Raw genomic sequence first — 14115 nt, 5'->3', positions numbered from 1 at the left:
CTGGGTCAGCACTTAGATCTTCCTTTATCATTGCATATGACCTTTGACATTGCATGTCACCTTCTCATATAGAGTCTAAGAGTATCACAGAATGCATGTTTCTTCGAAGATAAGTAGAAGGCAGCTTTTTTAAAAAATTAAAAATAGGAAACAAAAAAAAAGTCAGTTTTGTTCTAGGTGTGAGGTTTTTTGCATGTGGCTTGAAAGAAATTAACTTCAGTTTCACTTGTTAATTTTTACTTTCTCTGGCAGAGGGAAGTAAAGAGCAGGGCCAGTGGGTGGAGAAAAAGGAGTTTAGGACCAAAAAAGAGTTTAGGACTAGTGCTATAATCTTATGCAAACCACTTCACTCTGGGTCAGAAGAGTGTGTGTGTGTTGTACGAGGGAATTGCTTGAAGTGATCTCTAAACTTTGTTCTGGTTTTCAAGCGAGTGTTCTGGTTTCCAGGCGTGTGTGTGTGTGTGTGTGGTAGGAGGGAATTGCTTGAAGTGATCTCTAAATTTTGTTTTCACCTTCTAGCAAGTGTTCTGGTTTTCAAACGTGTGTGTGTTATAGTAGGAGGGAATTCCTTAAAGTGATCTCTGAATTTTGCTCTGGTTTTCAAGCTAGTGATTCTATGATTTTACATTCGGTTAAGGTTCTTGAGATAACAGTAAAGCCATCTGTGCTGACGTGAGTGAAAATTTTCTTTGGCCGAATTTTAGGTTTGTTTTTTTAATAGAAGCCAAGGGTCCTAAGTTTGGTTCCTTGCAACTTTTATCAAGTAAAGAGAAAAGAATCCTCTAGCATGGGGTGCCACCTCCTTGCCCTCCTACTCTTTGCTCCCTGTAGAGTATGCATTTTTATGGCCATTTTAACTGGAGTTGAAATTGACTCCATACAAATAGCTGCAGAGTACAGTTTTTATCTGAGTGTATCTTTAATACTATGGCACTTACTGTGGGCATGCAGTCACTCTTCCCTAGGAGCCTCCTCCTGTGGACCAGTTTGTAACCCTGTTCCCTGCTGGGGGGCTCCCCTGGGGGCTCCCCGTGACACCTGCAGGGTTGTCTGTGCTGGTGCGTGGGAGGAGGTGGACGCGAGCGAGGCACGGTGTTCTGGGCCCTTCTGAGAGAGGTTCAGGCCTTTACAAGCAAGGCTTTGATTCTATTTTTTGCTGAACTAGCTCAGCCACTTCCTGTGTTTGGCAGCGCCTAGTGCCTCGCTGCGCTGTGGCCACTTGAGCCCCGCGAGCCTGCGAGCCTGCGAGCCGCACTGCCGCCGCAGCCTGTGGAGAACCTATTTTAGGCCCCCTGACAATGGCCTTCTCACTTCCTCGGCGAGGAGGAAAAGGAGGAGGAGGAGGAGGAGGACCCGGGCTGGCACTGGCCACTTGTTAGCCGATGATGACAACTTGGACTTGGGCTCCCCTCCCCCACCCGAAATCCCTAGCTCAGCAAATATTTGAACCTGCCCGAGTTAATCATGAAGCCGCGATCTTTATCTGAGAGGGACGTGCAAGCGCCCCGGCTCCTTCTCTCGCCGGCGGAGCCCCGACCCCGGGCGGCCGGCTTCTGCGCGGGCTGCAGGCGCTGAGCGGCGCTGCCGCGGGCGGACGAGTCCCGGGGTCCTGCGCCGCCTGGCTGGAGGAATCGGTTTGGGGATTTTTTTTTTTTTTTTTTCCATTGCCGGATACAAGCATTTCCAAGGGAAACCGTTGAAATGCATAACCTGCAAAGTAAGTTGCCTTTCATTTGTGCACTGTTCTGTCCCTTGGCTTTTGCACAGTTTTGGGGGGACTCTTTTGGAAGGTTCATTTCTACAGTTTGTGTGTGTGTGTGTGTGTCCCAGGGAGAGAGGGAGCGACAGTAAGCACTGCATGAGGAGGACAGATGAGAGATTAGGGGAACCACTCCCCCATGTCCTTGGGACAGTGTGAGGGAAAGATGGGGTTCCGGTTGGAAATGGGGAGGGACGGTAGTTACCAAGTGCTGGTCTGGAAGTTGGGGTCTGGCCAGGCCTGGGAGAGACGTGAAAAGTCACCTGTCTCCCTGCCCTCCTCCCGGGTCTGTTTGCACATGGGCTCCGGCGGCAGGACAGGCTTGCACCAAGTGCGTCCAAAGGCATGGGGTGGGGGAAGCCCTTGGGGCTGTCGCGCTGTCCGTAGCTGCTGGGAGGACTTGGGTCAACATTTTTATTAAACTCAAAAAAAATTTTTTTCCCTGAATCTTTTCTGAGGGCTTATCCCCCCCCCACCCCCACCATCACTTTTACCATTTCTTTGCATTTCGGGTTACTAAAGCTTTAAGCAAAGAGAGCATGTGAGTGAGAGAGGGTGGGAGGGTGTAGGATGCATCTGCCTTCCTCCTTAGTGGGAAAATGAAATAAGCTGGAAGAGGGACACGTGAGCAGTGCTCAGAGACTGCCTTGCCTTTTCTATTTCTATATATTTTATGATTCCAAATTTGACAGAACTTCTAAGAATAAATTTCAAGGGCTTCTGTGTTCTTTAAATTGTGACAGAAATATGTGACAGGCACACGTACGCAGATCACACAGCCCACTGTAGTTTTTTAAATTAGCTACATTTACCATGGGTGAGGGAAACCTTTTCTTCCTTCTTCCCTGCTCATTATAGAAGAACTAGCATTTAGATTTATAGGGGAGTTGATTTCTTTATATTAAATACTGCTAAGAAGGAATAATAATATTTCTCTCCAAAGTGAGGCATTTGAGATGGAAGGGGAGAAAAAAAGTACCCACCCCCCAAGTGATTACATCACCCACCCCCTCAAGCAGTATTTAGCACAGTAAATCTGAAGATGGGCTCATCAGTGAGAAATACTTTGCAAAGATAACTCTGCCTGTACTCTGCATTCTGATATATGGCCTGTTTTTTTTGGGGGGGGGGTGCATTCCATATTCTATAAAGTCTAGTTTCAGCTGCCGTGTTTAATAGAGATTTTTGCCTCTACATTTTCTTTTAATTGTGCTTTCTAATGTAGTACATTTGTGCCAGTGTGTAAGTTCTGAATGCATGAAATATCCAGAGAGTTTTTGATCCTTCTTGCTCTTAATATATATCGGAGGCATTTTAGGACTGTAAAACATATCTTAAGTATACCATTTGGATGCCTTTGTAAGATTTTTAAACCAAGACATGATCAGGCTATCTATAAACCCAGATGCACTAGGGGGAGGCGGCAGAGGGGGGAGCTACGTGCGGCTGCATATCAGCTTTTGTCAGCCTGCCAACAGTGGAGCATACCATGCTGCAAGGAGCAATAAAAAAGGAATTAGAAAACTCACGGCTCAAGAAGAACAGTCAGATTAAACACCTTTTTGAAACGAAGAGCGTTTACACATTGCAGCTCTGTCAAATGTAGGATCTTCGTGAGGTCGGGGCTGTGTTAAGGCTGGTAGGGAAGAGAAATGATGAAGCAGGAGTGGTCTGGTGACATTTTTGTGACTTGATTGGCTGGGGTGTGTGATGTCATAGGTTACAGTGCAGCCCCTTATAGGTTTTAAAATGAATTCCAAGACACCATTACAAAGAAAGCCGGACTCTTTTCTTATAACTGAGCTCAGCCAAGGAAACTCTCGCACAAATGTACAACACTGTTTGGAATATGGAAGACCTGGATTTAGAATATGCTAAGACAGATATAAATTGTGGCACAGACTTGATGTTTTATATAGAAATGGATCCACCAGGTAATACTGCAGTATTCTTTAGAGAACTGGTTAATGTTGTGGCATTTAATTTTTTTGACAACTGCTATTAACAGCTCCTCTTTGGATGCCCGTTTTTATTAATTTGTTCTAATTTAATGAGTTTGCTCACAGTGTGAAAATGAAACAAATGGTTTGACTGCCTGTGGAAGCAAGCAGGTCAGGCTGTGTTGGGTAAATGCTTATTCTTAGTTGAATGGATATAAATTGGATTCCAGTTTTTCACCTGTATCTTTTGTCACTCGAGCTCATTTGCTATTTGGGTTATATTGTTGTGTATTGTTCCTTTAATTAAAAGGCTGCATCCTTGGTGCTTCTTTTCTGACAGTGGTTGAGAACAGTGTGGTACTTTGCAGTGATAACACTCGGTACTTTAGAAAGCATGTCAAATGTAGCAGTGATTGCAACTCAGTTCTTGGTGCCTTGAAACTATTCTGAATCAAATGTTGAGACTTTGTCTGTTCTCTCTTTTAAGATACTGCAGTGAGAGAAGTTGGCTTTCCATTATTGAGTCTCAGGCATTATAAGATATACCTGCTAGACTACTGAAATAATTTTTGCTTAAAATGTAACTGTGGTGCTTTAAAACTTGTGACTTAGAATTTAGCAAGATATCCTAGACTTATTTTACTTTCTCAATTATTTCAGCCTTCCTCCCAATTAAGAAATTCAGAAATACTGCAGTCTTTTTTTTGTCACCAGTTGGTATATGAATACTGATTTGACATTGAGGAAGAGGGGATATGGTTTTTAATCAGTCTTGGCATAATATAGAGCATAGTTATCCAATAGAATATTAACATGAATACTAAAGAGATTGAGGTCACAGAGGAGTCTCTTCAAGTGGCATTTGGCAGAACAGTGCCTGAAATACTAAGATTAGAGAAACCCAATTCCTCCTCTTAAAACATATTGCTGTGTAGATGAGCTTTTTTATTACCGCAACGGCATTTGTGGAGGACAGAAAGGAAATTTGTCTTTTATAATTAAATAAGAGGAGGAAATTAAAACCAAGCCATGTGATTGCTCCTGCTACTCTGTTCGTGGTTTCTTACTTTAGCTAGATTTGACCAGATATGAAACTTTAATACAACTCAAACCTAACAGTAGATGTTGTGACTCTGGATTTACTTTGAAATTCATTTACATGGCCAGCCCATTTTATTTGCTAGTCTCTAAGCTCTTTTTTAAAATTTTAATCTGTAGTCAAAAATTTCTGATTTAAAAAAAAAGTTTCATGGACTTGTACATTACTGCTGTGTTTCATAGCTAATCTTTTCTACATGAAAATGTTATTTATCTAAGGGAACTTGGGTAGAATTTTAAATGTTTATTTACAGTTGGGATTGCAAAACTTTTTCTTTCTCCTCCATCTACAGCACTGCCTCCCAAACCACCAAAACCCACTACTGTAGCCAACAACGGTATGAATAACAATATGTCTTTACAAGATGCTGAATGGTACTGGGGAGATATCTCGAGGTAAGGCTATAGAGACTCTGAGTTTTTCAGCAGAGCTGGGGAGTTTAGAGGAAGAGAAAGAAAAGCAAAAGCACCAGCTTGCTAAATTCCATTTTTAGGATATCATCCAACATAAGCATGAAGCATAGTTGGTTCCCTTCCAGAGACGACCATAGAGGTCACTGAGCTCTGGGGAGCTGTGGGTGCTGGATGCCGCAGGAAATTAAATACCCGAGAAGGTTCATTATTGACAGAGATGTCAGGGAGGCAGGAGGGTGAAGTGGCAGTGCCTCAAGGCAGAGTGTAAAGTCACTCTCTTTATTAGACAAAAACTCTCAGAATTAACGTTAAACATAATGAAGTGGCATTTTTAGTTTAAGCATTTTTTTTTTTTTTGAGGGAAATAAAGAAACCTTTTGGGGATCATGATTTTCTCTGCTGATTTGTTCAGAGTGACTGGGGTGTTAATTCTGAAAATGCCTTTAAAAAACATAATTCACGAACCATCAAATCTTCGAGGTGAGCATTGTCTCATGTTCTTTTCACTTCAGGGAAGAAGTGAATGAAAAACTTCGAGATACAGCTGACGGGACCTTTTTGGTACGAGACGCATCTACTAAAATGCATGGGGATTACACTCTTACACTAAGGTGAGTTAGGGCACGTGGCTAAAATTGGCATATTCAAGGTGATAGTAGAACATACTGGGGTTTGTTTGTTTGTTTTTAAGAGAATTCTAATGCCATTATTTTTATATTGCCTTTTCAGGAAAGGAGGAAATAACAAATTAATCAAAATATTTCACCGAGATGGGAAATATGGCTTCTCTGACCCATTAACCTTCAACTCTGTGGTTGAACTAATAAACCACTACCGGAATGAATCTCTAGCTCAGTATAATCCCAAACTGGATGTGAAATTACTTTATCCAGTATCCAAATACCAACAGGTAATCACATACCCATGTTATTATAATATTTGTAAAGGATTCTTTTATTGCTTAGAAAATATTTTGAGGCAGATGATTTCCATGTCATTAAACTCAAAAAACTTTCAAACTGTAATTTTGTGATCACAAGTATATAAAATACTTTAACAATAAAGTACTGTAACAAAATTTCTGATGTGGAAAAATCCTCCCAACAATGGTCATTTAAAAGTACCTTATCAACTGAATTTATTTTTCCCTTTTTCTTCCAATCTCTATAATCCTTCCAGGATCAAGTTGTCAAAGAAGATAATATTGAAGCTGTAGGGAAAAAATTACATGAATATAACACTCAATTTCAAGAAAAAAGTCGGGAATATGATAGATTATATGAAGACTATACCCGAACTTCCCAGGTGAGTTTTCTGTGAAAATCACATTAAAACTATAGAGTTCTTAATTATTAGAATCAAGTGCATGGTATAGTCAGCTTCCAAAAAAGACTGTAAAATATTCTTTTCTGGCAATAGAGGAGAGAGATCATTTATTTGTGAATCATTGTTGATTATTCTAGTACTTAACTTACTATATCTCTAAACCTTTTAAAGAAAGCCTGTAAGTATCAGAATAATAAATTGATTTGACATAATTGCTGATTGCAGAATTCTCTTTAGAGTAAAAGCTAATAATAACTGGAAGTTCTATAGACTTGTCTAATCTCTGAAATGGGGATTTAACCGTGATAGGTAGGTCCTGCCGCAAGGAAAGGTTGAGGCTGTGTTTACTGCCTTGTTTTCCGAGAGGCTTAATCTCCTCTAGGCCATCACATATCTGGGACGGCCAGAGGATGCCGGGAACTGCTGATAAAAGCGGAATGGTTTTTAAAAAAAGAGGAAAAGTGTAGCAAAGTGTCAAGCAATCATCTTCCATAGACTGGGAAGATTCTCCAAAGGAAACGTGTGCTTCTCTGATACTATTTTAAGGAGCTTTATGAATTAGAGTCCTCCCTTGCTAACACAGGACTTACGTGTCAGATAGTAGTGCCAATCAGTTGTCTCTAGTCGTGTCTTGCTGTAAGAAATTGTTTTGTGAAAGGAATGACCTTGTCTTATTAAAATTTGTGTTGCAGGAAATCCAAATGAAAAGAACAGCTATTGAAGCATTTAATGAAACCATAAAAATATTTGAAGAACAGTGCCAAACCCAGGAGCGGTACAGCAAAGAATACATAGAAAAGTTCAAACGTGAAGGCAATGAGACGGAAATCCAAAGGTTGGTGACCTGGGAGGGCTTCATTGCCCTTGTGCTTGAGCTCACCACGATTCTCTTACGCTGTCTAAAGGTGACCTCTATTTCTGAAATGACAGGGAGAGAAAGCATTCTTTACCTGAGGCAACCTGCTGGGAATCAATACCGACACCTTGGGGGAACTTTCATGATTCTCCAGGTAATTACAGATGCATTTCTCTTGCCTACAGGATTATGCATAATTACGAAAAGTTGAAGTCTCGAATCAGTGAAATTGTCGACAGCAGAAGGAGATTGGAAGAGGACTTGAAGAAGCAGGCGGCTGAGTATCGTGAGATTGACAAACGCATGAACAGCATCAAACCAGACCTCATTCAGCTAAGAAAGACGAGAGACCAATACTTGATGTACGTGCTGGAAGTGGAGTCCTGCCCGTGCATGACAGGTGATTGCGAAAATAAAGCATAGGTTCTTCATGCATTTTCTTTTTAAAACTCTTTTCCAGGTGGTTGACTCAGAAAGGTGTCCGGCAGAAGAAATTGAATGAGTGGCTGGGCAATGAAAACACTGAAGAGTAAGTATTTAAGTACAGATGGGAGGGGGCACGGCTGTTTTTTTTCTTTTGAGGAAAATGCACGATTTGCTTTGTCTGCAGAGCAAGTTGAGGAATGGACTATCTTGTAGGAGAAAATACATCAGTCTCATTACCCAGAATTTTCAAAAAGGAAAATTTAGCAAAAGAGAATGTAGATTTATCTGCACCACTTCCCTACCCCCACCATAGGCTGGGGAATAAGTGACGCTGTGTCCATAATGAAGCCCCCAGAACCATCTGGAAAATCCCGACATATTTTGGGAACAGTCAGAGGGGAGTTGGGAGGGAGACAACTGCTGTTTAGTATATTTTTAAAGCTTATGTATACCTTCTGTTTCAATTATTTAAAAATTGGCGTTCCTCCTAGTCAGTCAATTTCCTGATCTAAACTGGACAAACAGGATTGTTTAATACCGTCCTCTCTGCCCAGGTAGCTGAGCGTAGTTGCCGACTTGAAAACAGGAAGAGTCTCACTTAGTGCTGCTAACTTTGTTCAGGGGGTTGAAGGCTAAACTCGATGAGGAAGCTCAGGCCCAAGGAGCTGGTTGAGTCAGCCCCGCGACCGCCAGCCTGAGTCGCTCAGAGCAGAGGCAGGAAGTAAGTCAAGGCGATAGGCAGGCGAGGGGCAGCGAGTGGCCGCCACGTGCACTTCACTCAGAAACCTCCTCTTCCACTTTTCAGCCAATATTCACTGGTAGAAGATGATGAGGATTTGCCCCACCATGACGAGAAGACTTGGAATGTTGGAAGCAGCAACCGAAACAAAGCTGAAAACCTGTTGCGAGGGAAGCGAGACGGCACTTTTCTTGTCCGGGAAAGCAGTAAACAGGGCTGCTACGCCTGCTCTGTGGTGTATGTATCTCCAGCCAATTATCTGTCTTGAGAAACGCCTCAAGGAAGTATTCCAGCCAGCCAACCTTGGGGGCAAGGATTTGAAAAAGTTCTAATTGTCAAGCATTACGATAGTGTAGAAGGGGAAATAAAGCCTAATATTTGAACATCTAAGTAGGAGTATCTGTTCAGAGGGCCAGTAGAAAGAAAGCTGCTCTTCTGGTGGAAAACTGGGGCTCTGGGCGGCAGTTCAGCAACTGTCTCATCAAGAGAAGTCTTTTGGTTTTCATCTTTAAAATGGAAACAGCCATACTTGCTGTTTGGGGGCTTCCGGATAGTTAGGATCTAAGGAGATTCATGTGGAAGTACCACCACCAGGTAAAGTCCCCATCAGGGACAGGTTAAAACGGTAAGAGAAAGGGCTCTGCTCACTGTCCCTGTCATCAGTACACCCAAGAGAAGACACTTCCCTCCTAGGGCCCGTCTTCCTTTGTTTATTGTCATAGTCGGGGGAGTACCATGAAGGGGGAGAGGATGGGTCACTAACGTTAGTGGCCTGCTGAAGGGAAAGGCTCTCAGGTATTTTCCAGCCTATCATGTCCCTCCATGTAAGCAGAGGACCACTACCGCAGGGAGGAGGGGAAAAGCTCTTGAATGAGGACGAGGCAATAGGAGAATTTAGAGTAGATAGAGAGGTATGCGGACAATTGCAGACCCGTCTCAAAATGACCATCCAGCAGCTCAGTGAAGCTGGTTACCTCCTCAAATCACTCAGCCACTAAGGAGCCCGGGGACAGCGCCGCCAGTCCAGAGCTCAGGCAGCATCGGGTGTACGTCTGCACAACGCTCTTCCCTTAGCTCACGCAGGCCCGTGTGCTCTCTCCCCTATGCAGGGTGGACGGTGAGGTCAAGCACTGCGTCATCAACAAGACGGCCACGGGCTACGGCTTCGCCGAGCCCTACAACCTGTACAGCTCCCTCAAGGAGCTCGTGCTCCACTACCAGCACACGTCCCTCGTGCAGCACAACGACTCCCTGAACGTCACACTAGCCTACCCGGTGTACGCGCAGCAGAGGCGATGAAGGGCCACCCTCCAGCCTGCTCCTCACCCTCGACTCCCCGAGGCCTCTGGCGAGCACAGGGCTCCCCTGCAGCCTGACCTGGGAACTGAGCTGCGGACACCCAGCCGCCTGTCTTCAGATGGGACTCGAGCCTTCGACCCCACGGCAGGAAGGGAAGACGCACCGCAGGGCCACGCACCGGACAGCCGCCGTTCCTCGTCTGGAGTGCTTCGTCAGCCTTCCTCTCTTCCCTCTTTCTGTTTTGGGTTTTTTTTTTTTTTCTGGTTTAATTTAAAGCCACAACCACACACAAAGAGAAAAAGAAATGCAAAAATCTCTGCGTGCAGGGACAAAGAGGCCTTTAACCATGGTGCTTGTTCGTGCTTTCAGAAGCTTTACCAGCTCAAGAGTTGGGACCTTGGAGACCAGAGCGGGGACGGGCTGATGAGCCCGAGCCTGGGGTCGCTCGGTCCAGCCTGGGTGTTGCCCTGCACGGTGGCCCCCAGACACACTGCACTGTGGATTATTTCATTTTCTAACGAAATGAACCGATATGTAGCAGAAAGGCACTTCAGCTCGCAGGGAACACTTGAGGGAACGTCTGCTCCGTGCGTTCATAGGAAATTCTGTTGTAGCAGAGTGCCAGAAAGTGTTTTGTTGAAATTCTCAAACCAAGAAGACCCGCCAACAGAGAAATGGAGCTTTGAAAACAGGACTTCAAAATGACATTTAGTATATAAAATCTGTACATACTATTGGATGACTAACTATCAAATAGATGGATTTGTATCAATACCAAATAGCTTCTGTTTTGTTGTGCTGAAGGCTAAATTCACAGTGCTATGCAATTCTTAATTTTCACTGTTATCTGTTTTAAATGTACCTTCAGAATAAGCTTCCCCTGCCCCAGTTTTTGTTGCTTGAAAATACTGTCCCTGATTTTTTTGTTAATATTCATTTTGTTACTCATTTCCTTTTTTTTTTTAAAGAAATGTACAGGATGCCAGTTTAAAAAAAAAATGGCTTCAGAATTAAAACTATGAAATATTTTACAGTCTTTCTTGTACAGAGTACTTGGCTGTTAGCCCAAGGTTAAAAAGTTCATAACAGATTTTTTTTGGACTAAATGTTTTGTTGGGCAGTGCCTGATAAGCTTCAAAGCTGCTTTATTCAATAAAAAAAAAAAGAGATATATGAATATGACAGAGTATCGCTGAGTTCAACAATGTTGTTTCAAGACTTAAGATACGGTACCTGGCAACGTTTGTTTCGTAAAGAATTGTGAACTTCTTGAATCTGGGGAGGGGGATGTAGCAAAGGGTTGTACAAGTGGGGTGGGGGAGGGTTGGCGAGGTGGCATGCACTTTCTCTTTCTTGTGATTACGGAGAAGCGGATCACTGCAAAGTGAAGTCTCTTCCCACTTTGATCTGCTACTTACTATGCCCTCATGACAATTACAAACCTACTGGAACGCTAGTTCTTAGGAAGGCAGGCAGGGTCTTTGAGCAGTGTTCATCCTTGTTGGAAACACTGATTTCAAAATATCATTGCTGCATTTAGAAAACCTGTCTCTCTTTAACATTAGACGACCCATTAACCACCAGCCAACATCCATTTTAAGAAAAAGCATGACCTGAAAAAGATATTTTTATCCGGGTATCTGCTATTTTCCTAGCTTTCCATTCAACTTAGATCAGAAAGCCTCACATGGTCATCATCGTTGCTGCCCTGATTGTGGGGAGCTTGTTGAAGTCATGGCCATTGTAGGCATCATAGTAACAGTCCTCATTCACCCAAATAATTGTGTGTGTTATACTTCACTGTGGGGAAGAGGGAGGAATTGTTAGAGTATTCTTTCCAACTTACCGCAAGAGCAAGAGGTCTCTGCCCCCAACTTATGTGTGTAAAAGCCTTTCAGTTTAGTGGGAACTGTACCTGCACTGGAAGGAATAAAGGGGAGATTAAAATGGAATCTTACAACTTCAGTACTTCTTGCTCAATATTAGATTCTCCACAGCTTTGTTTCTCTTTCCTTCCAACTACTGGGGTAAGGGGTTTTGTTTTGTTTTTAATGTTGTTCCTTTGAAAGGATCAGTCCAGCAGCTGACTTAACTAGAATGTATTTTTTTTTTTCCTTTTTACATGAAGCTACTCATATCAAGAGCAATAGTCAGTCTTACAGCCAGACTGTCAGTCCTCAAACTTGACTGTACTGACCTGACCATCTCCCTTTCATCTCCAGACAATTGATGATTCCCCTAGTTTTAGTCTAGGAGTGTCTGCTTTACAACTATCCTTCCATGTCATACAGAAGCCCAGCCATTAGCTAACAGTAGTTTATCAACTAGGTTTATTGCTTTTTTGATAGCACATCCATGTATATTATTAAGTAACTTTCATTTAATTTTTAAAATATCTGAGATGGAGTATTTCGTGGGAAAGCTACCATTCTGTTCACATTTTTTGCTTCAACACTTTGCGAGATGGCATGGTATTAGGCACTTGCCTCATTTTTACATCTCATGAGCATAAATTTTCTTTGAACAGCAAAGGCAGAATTCATGATTTCCTATCACAGTGAGTCTCACACCTTGCCTAGGATGCTATGCCTCTGGCCTGACGCCTTATTGATAGTGTATAGCATGCCGTCACATCTGTCTTTGTAGATGTTTGACCAGCAGGGTTCTTTGAGTCCAACCGTTCATCCGACAACACTGAGTGGCTTATGAGTATAAATGGATACAGCAGAGGCATTCCTGATACATGCTTACATGTATTGGGTGTTGATTTTCCCCACCTGGTGTAGCATCCTAAAGGTAAAAGCCAGAAGCTAAGCTGCAGAGAGGCTGTGATGGGGCTGTAGAAGTGGGAGTGCTGCGACCTGAAATTACAAGGGAAAAATCACAACCATGTGGAAAAGGCAGAAAACTTGTTTTTGCAACTTCTGACGACTTCACGGCCCTTGATATATGTATATATGTATATGTGCATGGACTGTTTCCAGTACACCTTTCAGCCAAAACAGATCCACAGTCGTTGAGTTCAAGTACATAACGAGACAATGTCTAGTACAATTCTTGTATATGTGTATGGGTTTTTTTTCTTTGAAGTTGTTTTGTTTTGTCCTAACAAAGGTGAAAATTGTTTGCAAGTGGAGTGAGAAGTTCATAATTCTTTGGCTTTTTTTCTGTTGTTTAAAAGTTACTCCTTTTAGGTAGCTGGTCTACGTGGCTCACTGAACTTGGAAATCCTCCTTTTCAGTGTGTCGAGTCAAATGTGTTAATGTGAGCTGTCACTGTGCGGAACCAATTGCTTTGTCATATAGCTGGTTATGAACTAGTAACGTGTTTGGGAAGTCCTACTGATGTTCCTTTTTGGGAGAAAAATTCTGCTGGTTCTAACAACTGTGCTTCTGCTATGCATGGTATCCAAGTCAGTTGGAAAGCAGACCCTGAAATTTGAGTTTAGGGTCATTTAAGAAAGGGGCAGTTTATAGCACAATGCCTCACATGAGACAAAGTTCTGAAATGCCAAATTCTTATTTTTCAGAAATCTAAATTACTAGTGTAAATGACTAGTATGAACAGAATTGGGTTCATTGGAAACACTAACCAACTTAACATTGAGCTTGTCACCATGAGAGCATTAGCTGCCCAGGATGCTGCTATTTAAAAAAAAAAAAAAAAAAGGCAAAACAAAAATAGCTCATTTATATGTGTATTTTTTAAAGCTACGATCTGTTCGATGTTTTTACAAATCTGTTTCTATGACATTGTTACAATAAAGGTGGTCTTTTGACGAGAGGGAGGTTGGCATGGTCAGCTGTAATTTTGCCTTTACAAGGCACCTGGGGTGGGGGGCGGGGGGACTGTGCCTCCTTGACATTGGTTCAAGCTATAGATTCAATGGAGCTATGTCTTGTTGTTTTAAGTTGCTTTAATGCATTGTATTAGGTCTTCAAACAGAATAAAGGTTGTTTTGAAACTGAAGTCATAGTTTGAAATTTCAGCAATCACCAAAGAACTTTTTAAACGCTCTTCCTCTTTCTGTTAATGATGCTGCATCTCCTATAGTCTCCCACCCACCCCACACTGTCATTATCTCGTTTTTGTCCAGTGAGAAAAACAGGAGTGGTCACGTGAATAATGGGTCAGTGTCATTTACATCATTTCACTATATCCTTAATGGTGGAAAGACATAGCTCTAGGTAACATCATTTCAAGGCACTGCTCTTGCTCTAAGAAAACGTAATCACTGTCAATCTCTCCCATTCACCAT

General features: G+C 42.5%; 1 protein-coding gene across 12 annotated transcripts in view; it reads left to right on the top strand.

Moving 5' to 3' along the window:
* The window catches only part of PIK3R1 (phosphoinositide-3-kinase regulatory subunit 1), a 97333-nt gene extending 83507 nt beyond the window's left edge, over positions 1 to 13826 (top strand). For 10 of the 12 annotated variants that reach the window (XM_042233720.2, XM_042233719.2, XM_060400337.1 and 7 more), the window contains 9 exons: positions 5091 to 5193; positions 5724 to 5822; positions 5941 to 6121; positions 6391 to 6516; positions 7230 to 7372; positions 7579 to 7755; positions 7854 to 7922; positions 8625 to 8795; positions 9668 to 13826. In XM_042233720.2, the coding sequence (XP_042089654.1) occupies positions 5091 to 5193; positions 5724 to 5822; positions 5941 to 6121; positions 6391 to 6516; positions 7230 to 7372; positions 7579 to 7755; positions 7854 to 7922; positions 8625 to 8795; positions 9668 to 9857 (1259 nt within the window). In that variant the 3' untranslated portion in view covers positions 9858 to 13826. Of the gene's footprint in view, positions 1 to 1221; positions 3694 to 5090; positions 5194 to 5723; positions 5823 to 5940; positions 6122 to 6390; positions 6517 to 7229; positions 7373 to 7578; positions 7756 to 7853; positions 7923 to 8624; positions 8796 to 9667 lie in introns of those variants that run through there. The other 2 variants (XM_004016920.4, XM_004016919.6) reach the window with 2 other exon arrangements.
* The last annotated feature ends 289 nt before the right edge of the window (positions 13827 to 14115 follow it).

Source organism: Ovis aries, chromosome 16 (genome assembly GCF_016772045.2).
Source record: "Ovis aries strain OAR_USU_Benz2616 breed Rambouillet chromosome 16, ARS-UI_Ramb_v3.0, whole genome shotgun sequence".
In the NCBI taxonomy this organism is placed as follows: Eukaryota; Metazoa; Chordata; class Mammalia; order Artiodactyla; family Bovidae; genus Ovis; species Ovis aries.
The sequence above is the reverse complement of the archived record's forward strand: the minus strand, read 5'-3'. Positions and strand labels throughout refer to the sequence as shown.